This window comes from Cryptomeria japonica, chromosome 1, assembly GCF_030272615.1.
Source record: "Cryptomeria japonica chromosome 1, Sugi_1.0, whole genome shotgun sequence".
NCBI lineage: Eukaryota > Viridiplantae > Streptophyta > Pinopsida > Cupressales > Cupressaceae > Cryptomeria > Cryptomeria japonica.
Window position 1 is genome coordinate 375,971,060 of NC_081405.1, and position 22,243 is coordinate 375,993,302.

Here is a 22,243-nt window from a genome sequence, read left to right on the forward strand (position 1 = left end):
GCCACCAGGGTTGCTCTCTTGTTCTACTTTCACACCAGGATATTTATGCAAGTCAGAGTGATTCAAGATTCATCAAGCATCTGGAATATTTTGCAGACATGATGATAGATGTAGAACCTTTAAACTCGGGGATTGCAACTGATGTACATGGCCAGGTATTTTGAAATACTCACTATATATCATTCATTTGGTTAAAGTTTGTTATCATGGTGTGTGATTAATCAGAAATCTATTCGCTGAAAGCTTTTCCATATTTTAATTCACATAACACATCTTAATACAAAAGCAACTGAAAAACTTAACACATTGTTGGTTGTTGAATTTCTAGTCATTCTTTTAACAATCTTTTGTTTTTGCACAAAGTTTGATTCTGCCAAATATGTTTTAAAATTAGGTAATGTATTTGAGATGCACCTATCTTCTAGCTCACCTTTTGTGTTAACAATGAAGAATTGTTGTTGTTGATGAAAAGGCTTTGTAAATAGAGATAATCTTCAAGTTCACATGTATCTAACTCCTTATGTACTTATACAATCTCTACAGGAGTCCACCACCTAATGACAAGGGCTACACCAAGGGACACAAATCATACTTAAAATACAAAGCCTAAGTATTAGGAAGTCATGAGAGTACAACTGTTTCCCACTTTCAGGTTTTAAGCAAAGTGCTAATCATTTTTTTATTTCTTTAGGAGCAGCCTATACCAAATTTTCTTTGATTAATGAGGAAAGCTGCTTCTCTGAAGTAGATGTGAAGAACACTATCGTTTGTGTTGTGCCAATGGTCAGAACCACAATGTGATGTCAAGAATGGTTGGCTTATATAGTATGACAGGACTGAATATTGGGTTTACCATATATAATGCAGAACTCACTATTGCCATCTATGCGAGGAATTCTTGAGTGTAAATTGGTTTTCTTTGTATAATGTCATTGGAGAAATCTGCAGAGCTTCTAAAATACATTTGAGATGAGGTTGGATCGATATAGATTCTTTCATAACTATCCTTGCATGTACCTTAAATATTGTCCAAATAGGGAGGGTGATGGGGGAAATTGGTTATCTTGTACATGATTGTTAAAAAGCTTTTCCAAGTGCAATCCACTTAACTTTTAGATTGAGACATTCAGGATTATAGGCTGAGTTGTGATATGCTTGATGATTTTTTTGTCAAGAACAATTGTCACTGTTGAAGTGCTGATTTGCTTTTGGAAAAATGTTAACGAGTCCTTGTTTTTATAAAAATGTTAGTGAGTCCTTGTTTTTGGAAAAATGTTAGTTTGTTGTACACAAGGATGGGAAATGTACATGAAGTATCCCTTTTGGAGATTAAAAGGGACCATCCAAAAAGGAGTATATTACTCTTATAATTGAGCAAGTCAGATATTTCTGCACCTTACATATTTCTCATTCATCTTTGCCAACATGCCTTCTAAGAGGAAGCATATGGTTCAAATTTCACATTTTATAGAACATAAACTCCCTATGCTATATCTGGGATTCCCACTACATTGGAATTTTCAAAGAAGTTATGGCATCCCAAAATTTAATTTAAGTTGGAAAATTGGACCAATATGTTGCTGACTTTGAAAGCATGCATACAAATGTTTTAAGTCATTTGAATACACATCCCCTCTCTTTCTCTCCCTTTCATCCCATAGAGGTGCCTACTACCAATCATGAATTCTAATAAAGCAATGAATAAATAGAGATGCCCTTAGTATCACCATAACACAAGATGCAAAGTTTACAAAGAGCACTTTGGCATTAAACAATCTCATAAAGCAATACAGAATAGTTCTTGATGTTGAAGCCTTACATTCTGTTCACGACTAATTTGATCAGCTGCTCTTCATCAAATACCTTGGCTATTCCAAAGATATCAAAATCTTTCACTGTTTAGGAAACCCTAGAAACTAGCCTATTATTTTGTAGGAAAAAACAAAGCATAATAAAGACAAAATGAGAAAAAATAAATTACAGTTTGCAACATTTAAAGGGAAAAGATAAGATGATATTGCAAAATGTTGAGGAATTAGTCAATGTTGCGGTGAATGAATATTTTCACGAAAAATTGGTCTTCAGGCTGAGATCTGATATTTTACAAGATATTGCAATATTTTCACAATATCTTCTATGCTTGCAACACTACCTTGAAAGCAATCCTCACTTTTCCAAGCAACAAACACATTACAAAATTCCCGTAGTTCAGTGCGTTCTGGGATCCCTTTCCAGTTACAGAGCCATCTACACTCTCCTCCTCCTCCTCCTCCTCCTCCTTTTCCATTTGATTCCCAAGAATGGCCCCCAACCCCAACATCACTTAGGACTAAGGATAACTGCTGCTACCATCATCAACGGTCTTGCCAACCTTGAAGCTGCAATTGTTTTCCTTGCTAAGAAGGTTAGAAAAAATGGGCTGAATGACTACACATTGACCAACCATATCCTTCATATGGCTTCTAGCAACATGCTCCTGTTAGACACAACACACCACTGAGAGGGGGGTGAATCAGTGGTTCTCAAACCTTTTCCCTTCAACTATCCTTATGAAAATATACTGATTAACAGATCTAGCTGAAAGCAGGCTTACCGGTTAGTGAGGAGACTAAACACAAATGCATTCACACAAAGGGACATCACACAACACCAGTGTGTACGAGGAAAACCCAAGATGGGAAAAACCTCGGTGAGCAATGCTGCTGGAGACTATTGCTCCAATCCACCCTCACAATGAAAATTTGTTACAATGTTTAGGCCACCAACCCAAGGAGCTACAACCCCTGATTTAGGGCACCAACCCAAGGAGCACCAACCCCTAACTGATTTATGAGCTACAACCCCTGCACCGAGCTACAACTCAGTGATCACAATGATAACTTCAAATACAAAATTAGTCTTACTGTTACAAGTGAATCTTGTAACCATTTCATATACCTCACTCTCCCGATGAGGCACCTTCTCTACTGCACCGGCTCACTCTTCTGCTGCTCTCATCTGTTGCTGCATTGCCGGTAAACTCAACCGGTTCACCTCTACTCTTCTTCTGCTCTGCTGGATCTCCTCCTCACTGCTCTGTTCTTCAGTCCTCTCAACTGTCTTTCTGCCGGTACAAGTTCCTACCGGTTATCTCTTTAGATGTGCTTCTAGCTGCTATACTAGTTGTTCAAACCATACCGGTTAACCCTCTGTTAAACTCTATCACCGGTTTAACCTTCACTCCCTCAGTCACTGCTATCCTTAGCTATTTTCTCTCTGACTGATCTAGCTCTCTTATGCAACACTCAAACACTTCGCAGCAACTCTATCCTCTTCCATTCAGCAACACACTTCAATGATTTTGGCTTCCTTATTTATAACCTGGTTTTCCTGCCAAAAGCCAATTTAAAAACATGGGCGGTTAAGGTTTCCTCATCAACCTCGAGGCAAACCAAATCCAATCAGATCTTATTCGATTTGACTTGCATCTTTGATTTCCTTCTCGAGGTCTTCTCACAATCCGATTTCCTTGCTTCGATCCAGGCGCCAACAACTCCCTGATTTTTCTCTGTTGTTCATTCTTCCTCGAGCCACACTCCTTTGATCCGATCCACAAATCACGGGATCCATATTAAATGCACACCTGTAGAAACACCTATCCCTACATGGCACTTCACCAACCTCTACGAGCTTGCCACTTCATCTCTACGTGACATCCACGTCGACCTCCACCTCTGCTAGATCATCTATGTCGGTGTGAGCAAATCCACCGACCAAACACTCAACTGGTTCTTCTTTTCTGCCAGTTTACTAACCCTGCCGGTATCTCACACTGTACCGGTTAACCTTCATGTTTGGCCATTGTTGAACTGTCGGTGGAACACCTTGACCGGTCGCCAGACATGACTATCCATAGCATGCTCATTCTCATCAGGTAGAGTCACATCTCTTAGCCACTTCACTTCCTTACCAGTTCTCGTGCTTACCAGTAGCCATCCTGATGACATCATGTCATCAACCATCAGTGGATCCCTATCTAAGGCATCTACAAGCCGGTTTCATTCTCTATTTTCAGCTGCACCACTTTGCCTCCTTTTTCATCAACCTGAAAAATATCTCTGTCAGTTTGTCAAGGTGAAAAACTCATCATACTTCATTTGTTTCGGCATCCCAACATGCCTTCTCTGCCGGTCTAGTGCATAACCCTGATTTCATGCACTTGAGACATTCCTTTGATTCACTGATGGATCCGGTGTCAGCCTCCAAACATCTGCCTTTACCTCTTCTTTCTTATCTCACAGAACTATGATGCACACTATGCATAATAGGAGATAAGCTCCACTTACCGATGGAGAGATACCTTGTCATTTGCAACCTGCAATGCACACATGACTTCCCTATTAGTGCGGCATATCTTCAAACAGGCACATGTGATCCGGTGTGAGCACATTCACTGCCAGTCATCACTACACATGGTGACTGCATCTTCATTCGGTGAGAGTCCTGTTGTTTTGCAACTGCACAACATATCGGTGACCTGTTCATTCTTCTCCTCCAGTGTTGATGTGATTTAGGTAACATTCTGCCTCTTCATCACAAACAACATCCAAGCATCCTGCCCATTGTCAACACATTGCTTACCAGTTGACATCCTTTCCTTACTAGTGATACACTGTACCGGTATCGGTAACCTTACCATTTCATCCACACAAGTCAAGCACTAACTTGTGTACCGGTGACACCAGTGGTCATTACTCTGAATGACATTCTCTTCGTTACCTTACCGGTGTTCTACAACACAAGGTGATATCGAGGATATCACATCTTGTACTCTTGCATGACAGTGTTGCACAAACATCTCTTCTACCGGTAGTCATCCCATACCGGTTGACATCAATGACAACATAGTGCCAACAATCTCCCTCTTTGGCATTGATGTCAACTCATGTAGTATTCGACATACTACATAATCTCTTTCCCCCTTTGTATGATCCAATGGATTCTCATTCATGTAGTATGCGGTATACTACAAAATCTTTCTCCCCCTTTGACAACAATGGCAAAGGGCACTGTCAGGATTATCATTCCACCTTATATATATATACCGGTCACTCACAGAATTCTTTCTCCCCCTTTATCTTCATTGGATGCATCTCCTCCTTTGATACCACTTGTTACATCTTCTCAAGTCACAGCACTTGAGATGGAGGACTCAACCATCAACTGACACCAATTGAGTATGCAAATTTGATACCATTTGTTAAAGCACTCAATTGCAGAAGGATGTGTCAGTGAATACTACTCACCTGTCGGTTAAACTGCATCACCTCCTGGTTGATCCCAAATTTCTTTAGAATCAAATGTGATTGTACTATGAATACAACCAACCAAATGACAAGCAGATACCCATAACCATGAAATTCTCTTGGGTAATCCTATTGCAAATTCCATCATCTGCAGTTTGGGCAGTCAGTACATTTACACGTTCAAGCATGTCGGCTTAGCATCATAAGCACTTGAACTCCCCTTGAGTCATACACCTCAGGTTCTTATTGCTTGTCCGGTCCAATACCGAGACTCCAATCTTCACCATATACCGGTTGAACTATGCATATGTGATCAACTAATGATCTTTAGCTCCAACATATCCACCACAGTCTATGACATGATCCTGAATCCACACACTGCCATACAATGACATCACCATGCCATAAATTAAACCGGTTAGCCCAAAAATATGCATGCCTGCATGATTAAGCTCCGGGTCATCATATGTCTTTCAGGTCTTTTCCAATACCACCTGAGACATAAACTCCACATTCCATGTTATCGGGGCTATTGCAATGATCTCCAACCACATTGTCTTACATAACTTGCAAGTACTTGTTAGTATTCATGCCAGTACCGTCCTGCACATACCGGTTTCCTATACCGGTTCATCATTACTACCAGAGCACCTTTTTGTGACTCTTGATATTCCGTGTCACTTTGCATCTGATTCCAATTGTTAATCTCCATCCATTGACACATGCAATAGTGATCCAACATTCATCTGTAGGTGTGTAGTCAAGGCAACCTCTACACACACTTATCATCTCATTTTCTTCCTTCATACCGACAACACCTTGTTCTTCCAAGTATCCTTCTTTCCTAAGGGGGTGAATGATAAGTTCAGTGTTTTACTCCCCCTAAGATCGTGCATCTCCTCTAACCCTTAGGAGATATCACCTGTGCGATGAATACACAGTGCCGGTCCATGGTCTTCTTCCTCCATACCTGCTTGGTCTCATTCTTCTTCCCATTTTCAGGCTTGGGAGCAGGTCTTTCCTTCTTCTGCTAATTGGTCCTTTCATTTCCTGATTCTGCATCACAACCGGAAGTAGTGCTATAGTAGCACACAACATCCATCCCAACTTCATGATTTGGGAATCTCTTAACAACCGGTTTGATCACCTTCTCCTGGGCATGTTGCTGTGACTAGCAACCGAAACCGGTGGACCTCTTGCTCCTGCAGAGACATTTCTCCTTTGGTTTCATGCAGGTCTCTGACTTCCATATGCTCTGTATCCACCTTTTTGCAGAGAAAAGTTTCTATACCGGCCCCCATGTGACTGCAAGTTCCTCTTCCTTCATTCAAACTCTCTATGGCCAAATCCATTGCAGTAATAACATATAACATTTGCATTATTAGGGACAGCAAATGGATTCTTTCTAGCATAACCGGGAGAGGGGACATGCATGTATCTACTCCTGGATACATTTTGCTCATATGCATGATGTCTATGAGATCCTATATTATTCTTTCTAGATCTCTTTCTACAGTCCTCTGCCCTATGGCCATAAGCATTACATGCAAAGCAATAACTGAAGAAAGGAGGCTTATTACTTACAAATTTATTTTGCCAAACATGAGGTGATCTTACTGGTTTGGTATCTCCATATCTGCTTCTCCGAGGATGAACCCTGGGATGTTCATTCTTTGTAGGTCTTCCATCAGATCCCTTCTTCTTCCACACTTGTCTTGATGTGTGGGCAGCAGCATCTCCTTGTCTTCTACTGGTGAAAGGCCTTCCAGGCTGCCTTCTCATGTTCTTGCTTTCGGTGAAGCTATCTTCTCCTATTTTCCCTTTTCCTTTTAGATCTGCATTGTTCCTCCATGCAGCACCATTCTTCATCCTGAGCTTCATGTCCTCACTGGTTGTAGTCAGATCTATCCTGAGCTGCCATCATACCGGTTTCTTACCTTGAGTTCATTTTTGCACTTCTCAAGGTCTTTTCTCAGATTCTCCATTTCTTTTTTCAACTTCTGACACTCTTTGTCCTTTGTTTCCACTTCTAGCTGGAGATCCTCACATCTTCTCTCCTTATCATCATAGACTGATTTCAACTCACCAATTAATCCTTTTGCCTCTTCAAGTTGAGATGTCAATATGCAGATATTGTTATTTGATTCTTCAAGACATATTCTCAACCGGCTACATTCATCATGAACTGAATCTTTGTAATTTTAAAAATCCTTTCTAACACTTTGCAGCTCATCTAGTGCACTTACCAGTTCACTTTCAAGATCTACTTCGGCTTCATCTTCATCGTCACTCCCAAACACATCTTGCCAATGGGATCTGTCTGCCTTGTCACACTCTGATGTGTGCACTTCTCTTTATTTCTCTTGTGCCATGAAGAGATGAGTTTCCTCTTCATCAAAACTGCAGCAGCTGACCGATCTGCTATCAACACTTCCACATGTGTCTACTTTGTTGTTCTTCATGCTTCCATAATCCGATTCAGCAGTGCATGGCTCATTTCCATAAAGCTTCTTCAGTCTATCCCATAGACTTTTTGCCGATCTGCACTTATCCACCTGTGAGGAGACATCATTGGTGAGCCCACTGAGTATAGCTTTCAAGGCTTCTTCATTGCACATGCATCTTCTTTCTTCTTCAGTGTCGGTGGGAGGACAGACATTCCTAGGGAGACCATTAACAACCGCCATCCAGACATCATAACCTAGGGAGGACATGTAGACTTCCATTCTACAACTCCAAATAGAATAATTTGATCCATTAAACACTGGAGCAGGGATTGACACTAAACAAACCATTGTGTCCTTAAGCCAGAATCTACCCAAGCGAGAGAAAGCTTGATAAACAGGGTACCTATGCTCTTATACCAATTGTTAGACACAATGCACCACTGAGAGGGGGGTGAATCAGTGGTTCTCAAACCTCTTCCCTTTAACTATCCCTATGAAAATATACCGATTAACAGATCTAGCTGAAAGAAGGCTTACCGGTTAGTGAGGAGACTAAACACAAATGCATTCACTCAATGGGACATCACATAACACCAGTGTGTACGAGGAAAACCCAAGATGGGAAAAACCTCGGTGAGCAATGCTGCTGGAGACTACTGCTCCAATCCAGTCTCACAATGAAAATCTGTTACAATGTTTAGGGCACCAACCCAAGGAGCTACAACCCCTAATTTAGGGCACCAACCCAAGGAGCACCAACCCCTAACTGATTTATGGGCTACAACCCAAAGGAGCTACATCCTCTGCACCGAGCTACAACTCAGTGATCACAATGATAACTTCAAATACAAAATTAGTCTTACTATTACAAGTGAATCTTGTAACCATTTCATATACCTCACTCTCCCGATGAGACACCTTCTCTACTGCACCGACTCACTCTTCTGCTGCTCTCATCTACTGCTGCACTGCCGATAAACTCAACCGGTTCACCTCTACTCTTCTTCTTCTCTGTTGGATCTCCTCCTCACTGCTCTGTTCTTTAGTCCTCTCAACTGTCTTTCTGCTGGTACAAGCTCCTACCGGTTATCTCTTCAGATGCGCTTCTAGCTGCTATACCGGTTGTTCAAACCATACCGATTAACCCTTTGTTAAACCCTATCACCGGTTTAACCTTCACTCCCTCAGTCACTGCTATCCTTAGCTATTTTCTCTCTGATTGATCTAGCTCTCTTATGCAACACTCAAACACTTCTCAGCAACTCTATCCTCTTCCATTCAGCAACACACTTCAATGATTTTGGCTTCCTTATTTATAACTTGGTTTTCCCGCCAAAAGCCAATTTAAAAACATGGGCGGTTAGGGTTTCCTCATCAACCTCGAGGCAAACCAAATCCAATCAGATCTTATTCGATCTGATCCTTCAAACAGCTGTTTGCACAACATCACCATTAATGCGCCTTCAATTACACGTTTTCCAAATATAGAAAACACGGCCCTATATCTCGACCTACATCTGTCAAAACACCATTAATATCTCTGTTGTTTCCTTCTCGAGGTCTTCTCACAATCCGATTTCCTTGTTTCGATCTAGGCGCCAACAACTCCCTGATTTTTCTTTGTTGTTCATTCTTCCTTGAGCCACACTCCTCTGATCCGATCCACAAATCACGGGATCCATATTAAATGCACACCTGTAGAAACACCTATCCCTACACGGCACTTCACCAACCTCTATGAGCTTGCCACTTCATCTCTACGTGACATCCATGTCGACCTCCACCTCTGCTAGATCATCTGTGTCGGTATGAGCAAGATCACCGACCAAACACTCAACCGGTTCTTTTCTGCCGGTTTAGTAACCCTGCCAGTATTTCACACTGTATCGGTTAACCTTCATGTCTGCCCATTGCTGAACTGTCGGTGGAACACCTTGACCGGACGCCAGACATGACTATCCATAGCATGCTCATTCTCATTAGGTAGAGTCACATCTCTTAGCCTCTTCACTTCCTTACCAGTTCTCGTGCTTACCAGTAGCCATCCTGATGACATCATGTCATCAACCATCAATGGATCCCTATCTAAGGCATTTGCAAGCCGGTTTCATTCTCTATTTTCAGCTGCACCTCTTTGCCTCCTTTTTCATCAGCCTGAAAAATATCTCAGTCGGTTTGTCAAGGTGACAAACTCATCATACTTCATCTGTTTCGGCATCCCAACATGCCTTCTCTGTCAGTCCAGTGCATACCCCTGATTTCATGCACTTGAGACATTCCTTTGATTCATAGGTGGATCCGGTGTCAGCCTCCAAACATCTGCCTTTACCTCTTCTTTCTTATCTCACAAAACTATGATGCACACTATGCATAATAGGAGATAAGCTCCACTTACCGGTGGAGAGATACCTTGTCATCCGCGACCTGCAATGCACACACGACTTCCCTGTTTGTGCGGCATATCTTCAAACAGGCACATGTGATCCAATGTGAGCACATTCATTGTCAGTCATCACTACACATGGTGACTGCATCTTCATCCGGTGGGAGTCTTGTTGTTCTGCAACTGCATAACATACCGGTGACCTGTTCATTCGTCTCCTCCGGTGTTGATGTGATTTAGGTAACATTCTGCCTCTTCATCACAAACAACATCCAAGCATCTTGCCCATTGTCAACACATTGCTTACCAGTTGACATCCTTTCCTTACTAGTGATACACTGTACCGGTACCGGTAACCTTACCATTTCATCCACACAAGTCAGACACTAACTTGTGTACTGGTGACACTAGTGGTCATTACTCTGAATGACATTCTCTTCCTTACCTTACCGGTGTTCTGCAACACAAGGTGATATCAAGGATATCACATCTTGTACTCTTGCATGACAGTGTTGCACAAACATTTTTTCTACCGGCAGTCATCCCATACCGGTTGACATCAATGACAACACAATGCCAACAACTCCTTGTGGCCTTCAACCAAGTCCAACAGCATTGTATTAATACCATCAAATATGTCTTTTATTGGGATCTTGTTAAGAGGAATTATGCTAAAGTCCTCCATTAATGTGGGCAATATCCAAACGGAAAGAAAATACATCTCGTCATGCTTGATATGTTGCAGGTACTCGCTCTCTTATGTACCTATTTTATCTGCAATCCTCTACTTCGGATTGGGTTCATAACTTTGGGAAGAAACTTGTCTTAGGATCATATAGCAGATTTGAAAATCATTCAATCCACTCTAAGAACTATTTCTACTATCTCACCTACTATGATGCACTACTAGTTTTTGGGCTATCATGTAATGTCCCCACTTTGAAAAAGAATTTAATAATAAATAATAATACAATTAAAATATAAATATATAACTTATATTTATTAATATTATTTCCATATTTATCAAATAATAATATAAAACAAAAATAATTGTAAAATATAGTGGACGACTGTAATAGTGCCTTTTGATAGGTAGCGACTTGATTAATGAAGGTTGTGAATATATTAAGACAAAAAGAGCAACCTTGTGGATAAATACATTACTATGTTGTAATTGGAAGTATCGATTCAGTTTGAGAGAGATGGACACTTAAACGGATGACAGGGATTACTCTACAGTCATTAACCTAATATAAGATACGGTTATGATTATATTTAAGTGGACACATAACACATTTGTTAATATGTGAAAGGTTGCGATTAAAGATAAATTAAGGAAAACAATTTCAAAGAGACAAGAGTTGTGTCTCTTTAGACACCCTTACTGATCATATAATAAGACAACCCAACTCATTTCAATAGGGCATTGATCAAGTATATATATCTTTCCATATCCAGTTCGGATTTGCCCTTGGAGGAGTGGTCATTCATCATCGGGTCTTTAAGAAGTTTTCTGATTAATACATATCAAGGAGTCATTCATTAGTAGGTCCAAGAATTCACTGCTTAAAGCCTGATTGCAGAACCAAGGAAATAATAATGTCAACTGTTTGGGTCAGACTGGATCAAACCTCAGGGGATGATTACGATAGGTTATACATATATCTGATTACTAAGGCAGCCTAGCGCGGGTCAAGATTCTCTCACATACATTTAAGTGTTGAATCAGGGATGTCAATGATATTAATACTTATATATTATAACACCAACAGTATATCAAATCTGTCACTCTCACATTGATTAGCATTATTTATGGTTATTTTACATATTATTAGAGAATTTGTGGGAAGAAGTCCATTGCAATTGACCTCTATAAGTTATTGTCCATATTTTCTAAGTTTTAACATAAGGGGACATTATAAGTGGTATCAGAGCATGTTCCTGTCAACCTAGGAAGGGCCCTAGTTAATGCAATTGAGTCAGCGAGCCGTAAGAGCTTTAGAAAGAGAGAAAAAGAAAGCCTCTTTAGCCATGGAACATGAATTTAGAAACTCTATGGAAAAAACTGCCCAAGCACTCCAAACATCACATCAACTATAAATGATCTCAAATCAAATCATGAAAATAGAAGGGACAGGTCACCAAGCCCATCAGAAGGAAATGCTAGAGCTACCCAAGAATCTACCCATAGAACCAATCTGTACTCTTTTTTGATTGGAGAAGAAATCCCTGAAGATGATGGAGGAACTCATATCCCTAGGTTAAGGGAGCTTGCCATAGAATATGCAAGATTGGACCCTGAAATCAGGAGGAGCATTCCCTTTTCTGAATATTGTAGAGCAGATTCTAGTAGGGCTCATAAAGAGAGGAAAGCTGAACCTAACTGTGAGATACAAAGCAAAGTAGGAAAGTGTTGACGTGTATTTTGTACACAATCATACACAGAATAAAATACCCAAGGGTACCTTATCCTCTCTTGAATAAAGCCTTTGATTGCTGAAGATATCGCAAGAAAGGATCAATCAGGGTGACTCCAATGTTCTTTTATGTAGGGTCTCTACATGTGGATAAGCACCAGTGGTCGTTGTGAATGCTGTTTCATCAAGGGGCCTTACGTCCTCCGAGCTGTAGGAACAAGATTTCTCTAAACTAACAAGTTCTCAAAAAAGATCAAAGGGTAGAGTTTGCAAGGGATAAATTCTAATCTAATCCTATGAATGACCTAATGTAGGCTAGACTTGGCAAGATTCTACCAATTTCAATATTGCCATGAAATAACAACCTAACTGAAATTGATGCGATCTTCTAAGGTAACAAATGATTTTTCAATTCATCAAGGATCATAGACACTACCACAAAGGCACATATCCAAAGCTCAATGACGATTGAAGGTTTAAGCAATTCAAGTCTCTCCAGTTGACCACACAAGGCGTTCCTACAATCAGTAAGAAGCTAGTGGTTTGGAACGTGAATCTCACCAAAATCAAGCCCAACACTTAGTCCTTCAAACTTAAATACTACTTCGACTAAGAATGATTCAAGAAAACAAACAACCATGAAGATAGCCACAAGAATTGCAATAAAACACCATAACTTCAATATTTTATTGATCTCAAAGCCAAAATAGACAACAATTGTTTGAAATTCTTTCTTCAAACTCAATCTTGCTACAAAATAACTTTCTTCTCTCCAAAAGCTCTAATCTTCTAAATATTTCTTATTGCTCTCTTTCTAATTCCAAAATGAAAATGAATGAGGGTATATATAGCATCCTCAATTACAATGAACGGCCTAGATCAAAAGAAGATCAACGACTGAGATTCTGACACCTAAACCCTAATTAGGGTTTTATTACAAAAGTTCCCTTTTTATTGCACAATATTAAATGCATAGCCAAAATATTTAATTTGGCACAAAAATCTAGGAAACATAGACCAACGATAATTAAGGTGCCATGTCATCTATAACAACCTCTCTTCTAGAACCTTATTCCCTTTCCAATGCTCCTTTTTAGCATATGCAATGAATCTGGACACGATTCCCTCAATCTCAGCAATAGGAATCTCGGGAAGATTCCTCATTCGTTCTTCCAAGTGAATAATCTGATCAAAGGCCTTGAGAAGAGCTGCGTCCCATTCAGGTTCGAGTTCCTTGATTTTCTCAATCAGGAGCATAGTAGCAAACATTTGATCTCTTTGCTCATCTGTAATAACATTCTCATCTTTGCAAAAGATGACCTTGACCCTTTCTTCCAACTCTTGAAGATCCACATCTGTCTCAACTTCGATCCTTCTGCCAAGAATAGTACATAACACCCCAAACACCTTGTCCTGGATTGGATGGATGACCTCCTCTACTTGATTGCATTTGGCGCTGGTGTCCTCGAAAAGAACTTCCTTCATCTGGAGTAAGGTTGACCACTGGAGTAAATTATGAGCTCCTCCATCCATTATCTTTTCTTGTGCTAAGGTCTTCCTTGGTGTTTGCCTGATTACTTGAAGAACGGGAATGATAACATCTTTAGTATGAGCAAAGGCGGCTACTGTTATCATTAGGTTGTGGATGATCTCAAGGACCTGGATAGCCCGATGAATGGTCTGCATCATTCTTGTTGCAAACTCAATGGCAACTGTATGGGATTTGTCAATCCAAGAGCTCATAAGCTGGACCAAGCTCTTAACTTTCTCTGCTTCACCAACTGATTCAAGGGGAAGTGCTTGCACAGGAGATACTGCTGGATCCTGACGTCCCAAAGGTTGACTGAGGTGGCTGAAGTAGCCTCTCCAAGCACCGACCTCTCTCTCAAGTTTTCTATTCTTTTCCATTTCTCCTCTAAGCTTGTCTTTAAGTGCCTCAAATGAATCAATTGCCTCATCCAATGCCTGCTCGGTGGTGAGTGGACCAAGCTCAACGGTTTCTACATCATATTCTTCTGCAAGGATTTCACCCTCGTACTTGTCCACTGTCGGTGTAGCTATCTGCAACTTCCTGGACCCTGTTTCATCTCTGATCATCTTGGACATTTTGGTGGCCTTCTTCTTTTCTGTTACTTCCTGAGAATTTCCAACAAGGCTCTCTAAATCAATCACATTATCTTCATCTTCGATCACAATCACCCTTGTTAGTCTCTCCTTCAACCAATCTGGAATGGCGGACCTTGTCTCTCTAACTTGTATTTCTTTAGGTAGTGGCTCTTCTTTCCAGAGAGGAGATGTCGCTTCATCATCATTCTTGTCTTCATGTAGCTCATTGACCTGGGGAGATTGACTTGATGAACGTTGAGATGCCTGTCCTTCTTCATGTTTATCATTCTGAACCATGGATTCCATAGATTCCTCTACTTCAAGTGTCCTCTTCTCCTGTCGAGAAGATGTGCCGGATGAGCGATCTCGATTGGCCTCTTGCTTCTTCTTGGAAGATTCTCTTTTCTCAGGTCTTTCCTTCCTCTTCGCACCCCTAGGATGAGGATTGCCTTCACTTACGCTTCTGGGGTGAGGATTGCCTTCGCTTGTGCTTCTAGGATGAGGATGGCCCTCACTTGCGCTTGCTCCTTCTGCCGACCTTTCCTCCAAGGTAAAAGTCATAGGTATGTTTTGCTCTCTCAACTTTTGATGTTGCACATCAACCCAACTGCGAGTACAAGACAAAACTGAAGCCATCAAAGTCTTCAAGTCCACAACTTCAGGCTCGTTCCAATCTATCTTTACTGCCTTATCCTCTCTATCATAGGATGACTGGAGATGCCTGCCACTGTCCTGAGCTTGATCGGCCACTCTGTAAACTTTGCATTTCCTGATGAAATCCAAAGGCAATCTGGAATGCATCTTTCTTTTTACCTCTAAATCATCTGAGAGATTCATCCAAAAGTCCTCTACCTGACATTCATGCTTGTATTTTCTACCAACTGTCTCTTCTATATATCCATAAGGATCAAAATTCTCCCTCAATGAAAAGAATGAAAATGAATATAAGGCCAACTCCCTTTCTGCATCATCTAAAGCTGGAGCATTAGGACATACCTCAACTGAATTTCCTAGTATGATAGGTACATGAATCCCATTTCCATGCCTGTGTCTGAATGCCTTCGCATAAGCTGCCAACTGCCTAGTCACCTCAAGTAGTACTATCCTGTCTGTCGGATATCTTGGCAACATATATGGAGGTGAAGGACACCCATGAACTCTAATATATGTAAACTTCTGGAATTGGATAAACCAAGCACCATACCTCTTTACAAGTTCTTGTGCCTCCTGAGAGTATCACTGACTAACTTGTAATTACTCCCAGGTGGATGATGCAAATGAACATAAGAGTCACAAACTTTGACTTCTCCAGGTCCTCTTCCAATCGCTCCTCTGTGAGGTAGTCCTGCATATTCAAAACTCCTGATCAAGGCATACATGATGTACGAGCTCATGTGGAAGGATTTAGTAGCCTTCAGTCTTCTCAACTACACGTCCAAGCAATGGCTAATCATTCTAGCCCAATGAATTGTTCCTTTTCCTTGAACTATCACTTGGATGAAGAAGAACATCCACTTCTCAAAATAGAAGGCTTGAGGAGCCCCTGTACCTCGATTAAGTAAGGTTATCAAATCTCTGTACTCCTCCTGGAAGTCGATTCTATGTGGTGTGTTGGGAATCTTGCTTAGGCGAGGACGACTTTTAAGTAACCAATTCTTGTTGATGATGCTCAAGCAAGTGTCTGGATCATCTTCGTACATGGATCTAGCTCCTTCCAAGCTTTTGTAAATCATATCTTTATGTTCCGGTAGATGAAGAGCTTCACTGATAGCCTTATCTGAAAGATAAGCCAAAGTGTTTCCTTCCTTGGACACGATCGATCTTGACCGTGGGTCGTAATGGCGGGCACACTCGATCATCAGCTCATTGCACTAGATTGCTGGAGGGAAGCCGGCCGCCTTGATAATGCCACTTTCAATTATTCTCCTTGCGACAGGTGATGGCTTTCCAATGTAAGGGACCTCTCGAAACTTCTTCACACTGAAGTTTCCCAGGTTGGTATCTCCAATGTTGCTCCATTTTGACACGATCTTGGTCTCCATTTCTTCATTCCTTTGATCTTCCTTCATGAGGGCTGGACGACTGGTGGATGCTCCTGCCTTTGGGGTCGCCATCTTGACACCTACACAACATTTCATAATGAGCAATATACCTTGGAACGTAGAAATATAGATTAAGTTTAAGCTTTAAATTTAGGAAACTTCATGATAAATCTTTGAATTATCATTTCCTAAATACGATTATGCAATTGGAAATTCAAAATTTCAAAATTTAAACAAGGGAGATCTTGCCATACCTCTCTTTGAGAACTAGCTCTAAAAAGCGATGCAAAAATTAAGGAATTTGCTAGGCAAAATGAAGATCAAAGTCTTCTAGCAAAGGCGCCTCCTTCATCAACTTCACCACCTTAGGTCTTCAACGCCTTGAGGGAAACTCGCTCCACCTCTAACCTCTAACAAAGTTCGCACTCCTTCTTGGATTGAAATTCGCACCTCTCCTTGGATCAAAATTCGCACTTCTCTTTGGATGAGATTTCGCTCCTTCTATTGCCTCTCCAAATCGCATTTAAACAATGATTGAATGATGGATCAAAATGTTTCAAAATACCTTTCTTATATAGGCGCTCATGCATTGCAATTCCCATAGGCCGACTTGGAAAATAAGCCTAAAAATAAATAAAAATTAAATAAAGAGGAGGCCGACCTTTATTAAAATATTTAAAATAAAACCCCAAGCGCTCTCTTTTTTATTTAATTTAATAATTAATTAATTTAAATGCCTTTGCAATTAAAATTTCGATTTTTTAAAAGGCTAAATTAATTATTAAATGCCTTATGCAAACTCATTAAATGCCCATTTTAATTAAAAATATTCCAAAGTTTTAGCAGACTTAGCATTTAATGCAATTCAAAAAATTTGGCGTCTAAGCATGGGAGGAATAAGGGACATCTATCAACATCGCTCTGGTCCCTGGGAGAGGGACAGGAGCGCCCATGCATTTTGGTCCTCCATCTTTCATTTTTTACGTTTGAAACTTCATCCTTGATGTTCGAAATGGCGTTTTCGCTTGGAATCTTGAGTTTGATTCATGTGATCTTTGGAAGGGGCGTACCTTGGAACATTTTCGCCCTGGTCCCTTGGAGAGGGACAGGAGCGATTTTCTACTTTTGCCCTTGATCTTTATCTTCTAACTCGCCAATTCACGTTGCAGGGCAATCAATGATCTTCCTCGTTTGTTCTATGCATGCCTAACTCGTTTCTCCAATACCAAATGAGCTCTTCCAAGGATATTCGCCCTGGTCCTTCAGTGAAGGACAGGAGCGATTTTTTGCTTTTGAGCTTAAAATTGTCGACTTTGAGGTTAACTCCTTATTCATCGTCTTCCTAAAGACATTTTTGACTTTGCATGACCTCGCCTTGACGTGGTTTTGGAAAGGAATGATTGATTCTATAGAAATCGCCCTGGTCCTCCAGTGAAGGACAGGAGCGATTTTGCATTTATGGCACAAATCCTTAATCATATCAATATCTAATTATCTTCAAGGCGTAAAACGTTGTTCCTTAATCCATCTCGAGTCTTGTAAACGAAAGTAGCACTCCAAAATGTTAGGCAATCAGGCAAATTTGAAGATTTCGCTCTGGTCCCTTGGTGAGGGACAGGAGCGCCTTGGCCATTATTCGTCCAGTTTTGCGGTCTTTGCAACTTTGTTTTCCCTTGAAGCTTTTCAAATATCATCTTCATCATGTGCCTTGGCCTGGATTCGACCAAATTTGGAAGGGAAGACTTGATAATGCATTTTTCGCCCTGGTCCCTGGGTGAGGGACATGAGCGCCTTGGCCTTTATAGGCTTCACTTGTGTTTTGCAATCTTTCAAAATTATCTTCAATGGATCGATTATGCCTTCCTTAACTCCTCTCAAACGGAAAACTTGCTTTTCCTTTGCCAAAAACTTGTCTCGAGGGAAAATCGCTCTGGTCCCTGGGAGAGGGACAGGAGCTACCTTTGAAATTCGCCTTGGTCCCTGAGAGAGGGACAGGAGCGCCTTAGCCAATTTGGATCGATTTTCTCCATTGTGGTCCATTCAAGTTATATTCAATGAGCAAAACGTACTTTCCTTGTCCTTCTCAAATCGCGAAATCATTTAAATCTTGCAAGGATAAGGCAAACTTGGCATTCAAGCTCCGGTCCTTCAATGAGGGACAGGAGCGATTTTGTCATTTTAGCATATTTCCTTGCTTGCCAATTACTCAAATTATATTCAATGGACAAAACATGCCCTCCTTGATCTCTTCCAATCAAAAAATTGTCTTGGTCCTGCAAGGACAGTGCAACTTTGAAAAACAAGCTCCGGTCCTTCAGTGAGGGACAGGAGCGATTTTGGTCCTTAGGGTCAAATCTTCATAATTATCATCTCAAATTTCCTTTGCTGGGGAAGATACCATCATTTCGCAAGTTATGAACAAAAGTCCAAATCCAAAAAATGTCCAAGAAGGTGTGTTTGAGGAAAATCGCTCTGGTCCCTGGGTGAGGGACAGGAGCGAACTTGTCTTGTTAGGCCCAAAGCTCAATCTTTCGTTGCCAACGACGAAGTCTGGATACTCCATTATGCTCATTTCATCCTTCATTGCGTCCTTGATGCTTCAGTTCGATCAACCAAGGCCCAAAATGATCTAAGAAAACCATTTCGCCCTGGTCCTTCGGTGAAGGACATGAGTGATTTGGTCTTAAACTTTAAAAGCTTGTCATTTTGAGTCTTCAAAATCTTCAAAATCTTCAATTCATGTTCGATCATATCCCCTGGCGATCCTGCACAAAACAATTAAAACAAGTCAATAATCAAAATGCATAAAATATCACTTTCGCCCTGGTGCCTGAGAGAGGGACAGGAGCGATTTTGCCCTTATAAGCCAAAATATCGAAAATTAGGTCTTCAAATCACTTCATCATGCAGGGTTAGGTCGTTTTTAAGTCCAGGAATCAGTTACCTTGCTTCCAAAATTTTGGTTAGAGCTTGCCCAGACAAAATGTATAATTCCATTAAAATGCTAACCCCTAGACCTAACTTGAATTTGCCTTTAAAAAACTTGACTGGACCCATCCTGAGACATACTCAACTTCCTGACAGACTCAGGCTATTTCAAAATTGCAATCTCAGGGAGGATGCTTAATAATCTTACAAAATTTGACTGGACTCGGCTCGAAAACATCAAAAGGCAACTCCTAAGGCTTAACCCTAGTCCAAACGACTCACTCACTTACTCAAAATCCTAAAAGCAGAGAGAAGAACAGGCAAAACAAAAGCAAAAAAGAGGGGGTCCCCATTTTAATGGGGCGATGTGTGAAATGGTCACAACAGAAAGCTAACCATTCCCAACTTTGATGGAACCAGGAAAGTTACAGCCCGGTCATGGCTTCAAAAATTGGAGACCTACCTTTCTCTTTGCCCTATGAAGGAGAGGGATGCCATAACATTTGCTATATTACACTTGGAGGGTACAGCCCATGAATGGTGGCATAATGGTCTCGTCACACAAGACTACAAAAATATCAAAACATATGACACTTTTAAAGAGAGGCTCATTGAAAGGTTTGACCACACTCATCCCCAAAAGCACTTCAAAGATCTTATGAGGATTAGACAAAAAGGGACCCTTGAGGAGTACATTTAAGAATTCCAGAGGCTAGCTGTTATGGTCCCCGGAATATCCGAGGACAGATTTATCTACCTATTCATAGAAGGATTGAATGATGCGACCCAAGGGCTAGTAAGCGCCTTTGAACCTCCTACTCTCAAAAAGGCAATTCTTAAGGCCACAAGATTCGACTCTGCCCAAAAAAGTCACCACAAGAGAGTACCACCAAAAGATAGTCATTTTGAAGAAGAAGATGAACACAAGAAACCATATCTTTATTACAATGATCGGGAGGAATTGAAGAAAAAGGGCCTTCACTTTGATTGCAACAAGAAGTGGAAAGAAGGTCACACCTGCAACCGGATCCAAGGAAGGACAATATAAGGAGAAAATGTTATGTATGCCATGAACAATGGAATATCGAGCATCGATGCCAAGCCAGAGATGAATTAAAGAAGAAGAGTCTATGTTTCAAATGCAAAGACCATGGAACTATAACCATCAATGCAAAAGAGGACACATGCATATGATAGAAGAAGACTGTGATGGAGAAACATCCAGCAAGAAAACAAGGCATTCTTAGTGAATGTTAGGGACACTCTTAGTGAGTGTCAGGGACACTCTTAGTGAATGTTTGGGACACTCTTAGCAAGTGCCACGAGCATTCTTAGTGAGTACTAAGGACATTCTTGGTGAATGTAGGGGATACTCTTAGTGAGTGTCAAGAATCTAACAATATATGTTTCCATGTGTATACTCTGTGTTTGCATATGTTTGCTCCGTGTTTTATGTGTATTCTCCGTGTCTGTTTCATGTCTGATGTATTTTCAGCATGTTCACTCCATGTGTATTTCCAAAGCCATTTCATATTAAGAATCATTTTGAACACTCCATGATCATTGCTTGAGGACAAGCAATCTTTAGTGGGGGAGACTGTAATGTCCCCACTTCGAAAAAGAATTTAATAATAAATAATAATACAATTAAAATATAAATATATAACTTATATTTATTAATATTATTTCCATATTTATCAAATAATAATATAAAACAAAAATAATTGTAAAATATAGTGGACGACTCTAATAGTGCCTTTTGATAGGTAGCGACTTGATTAATGAAGGTTGTGAATATATTAAGACAAAAAGAGCAACCTTGTGGATAAATACATTACTATGTCGTAATTGGAAGTATCAATTCAGTTTGAGAGAGATGGACACTTAAACGGATGACAGGGATTACTCTACAGTCATTAACCTAATATAAGATACAGTTATGATTATATTTAAGTGGACACATAACAAATTTGTTAATATGTGAAAGGTTGCGATTAAAGATAAATTAAGGAAAACAATTTCAAAGAGGCAAGAGTCGTGTCTCTTTAGACACCCTTCCTGATCATATAATAAGACAACCCAACTCATTTCAATAGGGCATCGATCAAGTATATACATCTTTCCATATCCAGTTCGGATTTGCCCTTGGAGGAGCGGTCATTCATCATCGGGTCTTCAAGAAGTTTTCTGATTGATACATATCAAGGAGTCATTCATTAGTAGATCCAAGAATTCACTGCTTAAAGCCTGATTGCAGAACCAAGGAAATAATACTGTCAACTGTTTGGGTCAGACTGGATCAAATCTCAGGGGATGATTACGATAGGTTATACATATATCTGATTACTAAGGCAGCCTAGCACGGGTCAAGATTCTCTCACATACATTTAAGTGTTGAATCAGGGACGTCAATGATATTAATACATATATTATAACACCAACAGTATATCAAATCTGTCACTCTCACATTGATTAGCATTATTTATGGTTATTTTACGTATTATTAGAGAATTTGTGGGAAGAAGTCCATTGCAATTGACCTCTATAAGTTATTGTCCCTATTTTCTAAGTTTTAACATAAGGGGACATTACATATCAATTATGCAGTATGCTCTTATTTTTTTGTTGGTTGTTG

General features: G+C 40.3%; 1 protein-coding gene across 2 annotated transcripts in view; it reads left to right on the top strand.

The window, feature by feature from the left end:
- LOC131070894 (elongator complex protein 6) overlaps nucleotides 1-22,243 on the top strand; it is a 46,407-nt gene that overhangs the window by 19,385 nt on the left and 4,779 nt on the right. For both annotated transcript variants that reach the window (XM_058006559.2, XM_058006560.2), the window contains exon 5: nucleotides 9-155. In XM_058006559.2, coding sequence (XP_057862542.1) covers nucleotides 9-155 — 147 coding nt within the window. The remainder of the gene's footprint in view (nucleotides 1-8; nucleotides 156-22,243) is intronic.